General features: G+C 48.9%; 1 protein-coding gene across 1 annotated transcript; it reads right to left on the bottom strand.

The window, feature by feature from the left end:
* Positions 1-226: 226 nt before the first annotated feature.
* Positions 227-4,624, bottom strand: LOC146526056 (uncharacterized). Its single transcript, XM_085161407.1, has 5 exons — positions 2,856-4,624; positions 2,307-2,426; positions 1,535-1,796; positions 1,092-1,369; positions 227-235 (listed from the first exon to the last, which is right to left on the bottom strand). The coding sequence occupies exons 1-5, from the start codon at positions 4,026-4,028 to the stop codon at positions 227-229; spliced, it is 1,842 nt and encodes a 613-aa protein (XP_085017533.1). The 5' UTR covers positions 4,029-4,624.
* Positions 4,625-8,801: the final 4,177 nt, after the last annotated feature.

Here is an 8,801-nt window from a genome sequence, read left to right as displayed (position 1 = left end):
AAGGAGACAAGACAAAAGACAGAGATTAATAATAAATCATAATTAAATGCAGAATGGTGTATAAACACGTGGTGGGTGAAAAGAGGTGAAAAAAGAAGAAACACTCAGTTTACAGGAAAATGGCTCTCGAACTCCTTTATTATACAACCTCAGTAAACTCTTTCCTGATAGGTCAGTGTCTCAGCCGCTAGTTATACTAAATACAACATGAACTCTATTTTGTAAATCATGGTTCCTGTTAAAGTCAAGAAAAAGGTTTAGCCACACCAGGACTTATCTTGTGACTAACAAATCACTATGATTGTTAGGGAACGGCTGTGTGCAGGCAGGAGAAGGACCCAAAGTGCAGACTCCGGAGACAGAAAGTAACTCAAAACAGCTTTAATGTTAAACTCAAAAAAGTAACAAAACTGAGTATCCAAAAAATAACTTACACGGACAGAACACACAGCTAGATAAACGGTAGATCGCGACAATGACAAACTGAAACACAGGGCTTAAATACATAGAGGGAGCAATCAGGGAATGGACAACAGGAGGGAAACACAGCTGGGGCAAATCAGAACTGACGAGACAAGGAAGCGTAAACTGAACACACTGAGATAAGACAGAGACCTTCAAAGTAAAACAGGAAACACATAACACAGACTGAACAAAAGACACAGACTCACATGCAGGCACTACAACAGAGGGAACAGAGATGTGGGACCAGGGCAGACACAGACACTGACTGGACACGGGGATACAGCAGACAGGGGAGACAGCAACCAAGGATTACACAGAAACAAACCATAAGACATGACTCTAATGAAAACCCAAAGACTAGAAATTATAAATAATATAATAAACTCAAAAACCCTGGGTCAACGACCCAGGCATCCTAACAGTATCCCCCCCTAAAGGGCTGGCTCCCAGACAGCCCAACCCGAAACACCAAAACAAAAAAACAACCCAACCAGGGCGGGCGGCGGGGGAACAGGACGGAGGGACCGAAACGAAACAAACACACGGAGCCAGTGACAAAAAATACAGGGAGCAAAAGCCCAAAACAACAGCACCACGGCCCAGCAACAGCCCAAAACAAAACAGACAAAAAGCCCATGAAAGGCGCAGAGGCCCAGGCAACAGTCTCGAAAAAGTTCAGGAGGCCGGCCCGGAGGCTGACGGCACAACAGTCCAAACCCGGGTAGTTCAGGGGAGCGGCCCGGAGGCAGGCGGCCCAAGAGCCAAGAGGACAGTTCAGGGGGCCGGCCGGGCGGGAGGCACCGGCGGCGACCGAGCAGGTCAGGAGGCCGGCCGGGCGGGAGGCACCGGCGGCAACGTAGTTCAGGGGGCCGTCCATGACGGCAATGATGTCCAGTCATCGGCCCGGAAAGCGGCCGAACAGGACGTGCAGGACGAGCAGGCCGGACAGGACGTGCAGGACGAGCAGGCCGGACAGGACGTGCAGGACGAGCAGGCCGGACAGGACGTGCAGGACGAGCAGGCCGGACAGGACGTGCAGGACGAGCAGGCCGGACAGGCCATGCAGGCCGGACAGGTCGTGCAGGACGTGCACGCCGAGCAGGCCGGACAGGCATAGACGGCATGGGGACCTCAGGCGCAGACGAAGCTAGACAGAGCGAGGCAGGACCAGGCGACGCCGAAGGCGAAGACTCGGAGGCTGGACCAGGCGACGCCGAAGGCGAAGACTCGGAGGCTGGACCAGGCGACGCCGAAGGCGAAGACTTGGAGGCTGGACCAGGCGAGGGCGAAGACTCGGAGGCTGGACCAGACGAGGGCGGCGCTGCAGGGAACGGCGTGGGAGCCGCAGGTGGTGGCGCTGCAGGCGACGCAGGTCGCTGGATGGGCCCCTCGGACCCTCCAGCGGGAACAGGAGGCTGGACGGGCCCCTCGGACCCTCCAGCGGGAACAGGCGGCTGGACGGGCCCCTCGGACCCTCCAGCGGAGGCAGGTCGCTGGACGGGCCCCTCGGACCCTCCAGCGGGAACAGGTCGCTGGACGGGCCCCTCGGACCCTCCAGCGGGAACAGGAGGCTGGACGGGTCCCTCGGACCCTCCAGCGGGAACAGGCGGCTGAAGCGGTCCCTCGGACCCTCCAGCGGGAACAGGCGGCTGAAGCGGTCCCTCGGACCCTCCAGCGGGAACAGGCGGCTGGACGGGCCCTTCGGACCCTCCAGCGAGAACAGGCGGCAGAAGCGGTCCCTCGGACCCTCCAGCGGGAACAGGCGGCTGAAGCGGTCCCTCGGACCCTCCAGCGGGAACAGGCGGCTGAAGCGGTCCCTCGGACCCTCCAGCGGAGGCAGGAGGCTGGACGGGCCCCTCGGACCCACCAGCGGGAACAGGCGGCTGAAGCGGTCCCTCGGACCCTCCAGCGGGAACAGGCGGCTGAAGCGGTCCCTCGGACCCTCCAGCGGGAACAGGCGGCTGAAGCGGTCCCTCGGACCCTCCAGCAGAGGCAGGCGGCTGGACTGGCCCCTCGGACCCTCCAGCGGGAACAGGCAGCTGAAGCGGTCCCTCGGACCCTCCAGCGGGAACAGGCAGCTGAAGCGGTCCCTCGGACCCTCCAGCGGAGGCAGGATGCTGGACGGGTCCCTCGGACCCTCCAGCGGGAACAGGCGGCTGAAGCGGTCCCTCGGACCCTCCAGCGGGAACAGGCGGCTGAAGCGGTCCCTCGGACCCTCCAGCGGAGGCAGGTGGCTGGACGGGCCCCTCGGACCCTCCAGCGGAGGCAGACGAAGGCTGGACGGGCCCCTCGGACCCCGCAGCGGAGGTGAACAAAGGCTGGTACGGTTCTCCAGAATCCCCAGCGGGAACAGAAGGCTGGACGGGCCCCTCGGACCCTCCAGCAGAGGCAGAAGGTTGAGTAAACGACTGAGGAGAGAACTGAGCAGATGACTGAGCCGATAGGTGAGCTAATGTTTGAGCTATGGATAGAAGTTTAAGATGTATTGACTCTTGTAAGAATGGTAGTAATGGTGCGTGAGGTGGTGGATTAGCAGATGGCTGGGCTAGGTTGTCTGAGCCCACGGAGCCTAAAGAAAACTGCTGGACGGGCTCACCTGAGCCTCCAGTGAGGTCAGAAACAGGTGCAGGTACCTGCCGGACACCAGCCACTCCCACCCGAGGAGAAGGTACGGGTGCCGGAGCTAACTGATTCCCGGTCATCCTCACCCTGGGAGCCGGGACAGGCACCGTCAATGGCTGGGCAGCTGCTGTCCCCACCCGAGGAGCTGGTATGGGTGCAGCGACAGGCAGAGGCTCAGCCGGCCTGGACACTGGAGCAGGGACCAGCTGGACTTCAGCCTCCCTCACCTGAAGCACTGAAACAGGTGCAGGGGAATGCTGGGCCCGAGCTGCCCTGGGAGCAGGAACACAACGGTGCAAAGGAGCAGGCTCAGCAAACACAGACTCCTCTAAAATATTTTTTAGCTTCCTTCCACCACCACGTCTAACAGTCTTAACAGTTTTCACCGTCCCAGAATTTATAGTGTTCACATGATTGTCTTTTTCCAGCTCAGAGGGAGCAGAATGAAAACAGTCATTATAACTCACCATGGGGAGTGGCTCAGCAGAGACAGAGTGGCGACTGCGTGAGCGTCGCTTTCTCCGGGAAGTGGGAGGTGGCGAACTGGGCTGCGATGAGGAAGCAGAGAGTTTGTGAAGCTCAGAACGTGGCAGACCCAAAAACAGAGCGAAGGACTGCAGCGGAGTGAGTCTAACGTCCGGCGTCACGTAATCCTTCCTCCGCCGCTTAACCCTCTTGTCGGACTGGTAATCCAGGGGTGAAGGCGGAGGTGTAGCGACCGGAGAGAATGAGCAGGTGCTCAACCTGATCGCCCGAGGCATAGGCGCCGGCTCGGCCGTAGCCATGGCAGTTTGGAGGCTGCGGGGCCCTCCCAAAGCCAAACGTGACCCATAGAAGGGTGACTGGAGCTCCCGGGCATGCTTAGCCTCCTGCCTCACGCTCTCCGTGACGAAGGCAGAAACTGCGGGTCGCCGATACCACACAGAGTCTGCTGGGTCCATGTTCTGGTCGCGATCTTCTGTTAGGGAACGGCTGTGTGCAGGCAGGAGAAGGACCCAAAGTGCAGACTCCGGAGACAGAAAGTAACTCAAAACAGCTTTAATGTTAAACTCAAAAAAGTAACAAAACTGAGTATCCAAAAAATAACTTACACGGACAGAACACACAGCTAGATAAACAGTAGATCGCGACAATGACAAACTGAAACACAGGGCTTAAATACATAGAGGGAGCAATCAGGGAATGGACAACAGGAGGGAAACACAGCTGGGGCAAATCAGAACTGACGAGACAAGGAAGCGTAAACTGAACACACTGAGATAAGACAGAGACCTTCAAAGTAAAACAGGAAACACATAACACAGACTGAACAAAAGACACAGACTCACATGCAGGCACTACAACAGAGGGAACAGAGATGTGGGACCAGGGCAGACACAGACACTGACTGGACACGGGGATACAGCAGACAGGGGAGACAGCAACCAAGGATTACACAGAAACAAACCATAAGACATGACTCTAATGAAAACCCAAAGACTAGAAATTATAAATAATATAATAAACTCAAAAACCCTGGGTCAACGACCCAGGCATCCTAACAATGATATATGACAAGCAAGCAAGTATCACGGCGAAACGCGTAATAGACACGCCGGTCCACCGTGTCCATTTCACGCTTTGCCTCTCCAAAACGTGCAATTACTGCAAGCAGAAATTGCATTACCAGCAGGTAATGCAAAATGTGAAATGGACACTTTGGAGCGGCGTGTCTATTACATGCTTTGATATTGACTCGGACAGTGTACTGTTTCTTTGTTTCGGTCAGATTTTACCCTCACTGATCTCATCTAGTTATGAAACACTGAGTTAAAAGGCTAAGCTACTGGCTTCACAACGGGAATGCTAACTAATGGATGCTGTGTTGCTCGACAAGTGCTATTATATATTGAGTTGCTAATTTAGGCCAAAAGTAAAAAATATATAGAAAAAACTATAACAAAATGTACTTCACCGACAAACTGAACAGACTCTGTGTGTCTCTTAAAGCAGCACAGTTAGACCAGATGTCACAAAGTTGTTAAGTCTTACTTAAACTTACATGAGTGAGTTATATTACCCTGTATTATCCCATACGCTTGCCATTAAAGGGGAAATTAGCTACTTAGGCAAAAAACGCCATTTTTTAAATAAACATGTTCAGTTCATTTGAGCTCGACATTTCAACATTAAAAAGGTTTCAGTAAAATGATTTCCATTCATTCTTAGTTTCTTAAATATAGATGACACAAAATCTAAAAGAAAAGACCCATAAACCACTTTAAAGAGCATCTAGCTGACACAACAAGTTAGGCTCCTAGATTACCGACATATAACACTCCACCAGCACCATTTTGAACATCTGCAGATGAGAGGCGCTTCCATAAAGTTCTGGTTTTGTTTTAGGGCAGCTTACAGTAAAATGTCTGGGTGTCAGCTGCTGTTTTACTTTTAGCTCTGCCAGATTCCTCTCCTCCCCACGTCCAGCTGGGAATACAAAAGTCATTCAGGAGTTCTGTAATTGGCTGGAGTTTAATTAAAGGCCAATTTGGGGAAAAAGGCAGACAAAAAGGCAAATTAGAGACACTTGTAAAACAGAAAATGAAATGCTTAACAAGCTCAGCATCGCTATTCACTGACCTAATTTACATGCCAAACCTTTTCAGTGAGTGTGTTTAGAGCTTTGTGGCTTCGGTGTTACTGTTACTATAAAGCTCAGATTCTGTAATTAAAATATGGCAAACATTTTTCAGCGGCTCAAATCTTAGTGCATGGCAATAATTTTAAGTTCACAATGCGTGTGTCCCACCTTAAACATTTTAAATATAGAAGAATGGTTTTCTAGTCTAATGAAAACTAAGGGCTGGAGCCCTTTGCTCTTCACACCACATTTAAATATGAAAGTTAACCATATACTCATGATCTTTATGATGTGCAGCAAATCAAAAATAATTAATATTCATTAATGCATTTTGTCAGTGGAAATTATGATGCAGTTCACATGAGTTAAGTTGTTGTCCGTTGTCCGAAGATTTATTTTTTTAGTTTAACTCACACAGCTACACTTATACTGTATACACAGTATATCCCTCAGTTCTTTATATTTTGGTTCCAAGGAGCCAGAATTTCTGAACAATATTCTCTGAGCTTTCTGAAGATCAAAGTTTTTGTATTGGCTGCTTTTTTTAGTCATTTTCATCTGAACCTAAAAAAATCAGTGGCAACAGGGCTTATATAGTGATGAACTTGGTGGTATAAATGATCATGAACATGTAGGGAGGATTGTCAGGAAATAGGCGCAACAGTGATTGTCTACAGCCATCTGTAAAATAAGGGTGGGTCTGTCGTGGTAAGGTGCTGCATTCCATCCAGTAGTGCTGGGAATCTTGTAAAAACTGATGTAATTATGAACACAGAAAAGTACCATCAGATGTTGATTCACCGTGCATTCATTACCGCCTGGAATAGATCTGACTGGGAACATTTCTTTTTTCAGCATAAAAATCATTTAAAAAACACAGCCAGTGTAGTAAAACCATACCTGGACTGAAAGGCACACAGTGGACCACTATAAGTCATGGATTGGCCTCCCCAGAGCCCAGACCTCAACATTATCTAAGCAGTGTGGGATTGTCTTGACACAGAAGGGAACAAAAGGCAGCTCAATTCCAAAGAAGAGCTTTGAATGCCCTCGCAGAAGCCAAGAGAACTATTCCTCAAAGAAATTACAGAAAAGCGTGCCTAAGAGAGTTGTGTTGGAAAACACGAGGCGAAACTCTGTTTTGCCTTGTATTGTGTAAATTGTGTATTTCCCTTTATGTTGCCATGTTTCACTAAATCACTGCACCTATTTCCTATTTTTTAAAGAAAAATATTGAAAAAATCCTTTTTTGAAAAACAAAGTAATTCCTGTGATTGACAGGTTAAATGAAGACTATGTAAATGCTGAATATAATTCAGTCAGTACAAGACTAGGAATCTCTCAGCTCTTTAAAAAGTAATGAAAATTTGAGGCAGAAACAATGTAGCCATGGAAAATAGGCTACAGGGATATGCATCCACAATGTGACAATATTGAGCTAAAAAAAAAAAAACCCAAACCACAATTCCCCTGGTGTGTTTCAGAGTATATGACATATGACTTGTCAAAAATCAGCTTGGCAGACATTTAAGGTGGAATTATATGTCCCTCCACCCATTAAATGAATTTAGAGGATCAAAACTTTCAGTAAACGATAAAAACGTGATTACCATCCACGCGTTTGAGGAGCTCTTTCACTGCCAAACCTTTTGATGAAGCCTCAGCCTTATGCAACAGATTTAGCAGATGTTGTGGTATTTTGAGCTGAAAAGCAGCTCTCAGACATTTTTCAGGGCTGTTGAGGGATAATTTGCAAACAGTCCACAAATCCAAGAAAAGGGTGAGTGGTATCAGGGACCGTGACAGTAGTACTGTTCAGATCTGTTGTTCTTTGCCCTCTTTACAACAGCCTTCCCTTCTTCCCTGCTTGTAAAGCAGAAGAAGAAGAGATTATAGCAGTATATACCAGGATTATAGTACACTTTTTTTGTTGGCCAAATACCAATGACTTTGCCGTTCTGATGGTAATCTAAATCTGGTCACTAAAGTGCCGATTTGCGCACCATACGAAGCAATCCACATTTTTATAAGCAGCAGAATTTTTTAAAAGTAAAACGATGCAGAAGTGACCGTGAATAATCACATTGTGCCATGAAACTGCAGTAATTCGATGAAATTCTTTTGTAGTGTAGAACATTACACTGTGAAAGTGACATTTACAGCCTGATAAACTCAGCGGGGTGGCGATAAGTTGAACGACGCTGAGAGAACTTGAGAACTTTTTCCTCAAACTGCGACACACTTTCCTCGGTGTAAAATAAGAAAAAGGCGTCGATTCTGGAACTCCTGCTCCTTCAAAGCAGCCCCCTTTACGGAGAAGCTGGCATGACCTTGTTTCCTTGGGAGTAAAAGATACAGAGAGCTGGAGGGGCTGGGTGAGGAAAAGGAGGGGTGAAGGAAGGGGGTGGTGGTGGGGTGGCATAGTGGAAGAGGTGGGGTAACTTCAAAACCCACATCAAAAGGAATAAATAATTGTTTCTGCTGGTTTTGTTGTTGTGATACGGATCGGCGAAGCAGCAAGTGGCGAGCAGGAAGCTTTGATTTGAGGCAGCCTTCCTGGAGAGGGCTCCTTCTGTCGGCAGCTGAGCAGAGAGAAGCAGGGCCCACTGATTAAAGTCCTGTTTGTTTTAATCTTCGCTTTTGCCCAGGGGAGGCCTACAGAGAGGGAGAGATCCTGCTGGGGGGTGGGACAAAACTGTTCTCTGGGGGCCAGTTTCTTCATCTTCTTCTTTTTCTTTGACATCCTGAAAAGGAAGCGATGGCGCAGCATCCAGATGCAGGGTGAGGCCGCTTGAAAGGGTCAGTGTGGGTTCAAGATTAGGGAGGCTTTTGGGTCAAAAGGGAATGGCAAATATTAATATATTTAGTACACCCACAGCCCAGTTGATTCATTTTAATGGTTAGTTCACAGGCATGCATAAAATTCCACTTTAGATTTTCTCTGTAATTACAGCAATACCCTTCTGACCACCTCCCTATGTATGTATTGCTTTAACTGCAATTACAAACCTGTTTAATGAATCACATCCACATTAATACAAATATTAAAAGCTGGTTTTGGAAAACCCGTTAAAAACAAGCACACATTTGTATT

The sequence above is a fragment of the Neolamprologus multifasciatus genome, chromosome 1 (assembly GCF_963576455.1).
Source record: "Neolamprologus multifasciatus chromosome 1, fNeoMul1.2, whole genome shotgun sequence".
NCBI classification, from domain to species: domain Eukaryota; kingdom Metazoa; phylum Chordata; class Actinopteri; order Cichliformes; family Cichlidae; genus Neolamprologus; species Neolamprologus multifasciatus.
The sequence above is the reverse complement of the archived record's forward strand: the minus strand, read 5'-3'. Positions and strand labels throughout refer to the sequence as shown.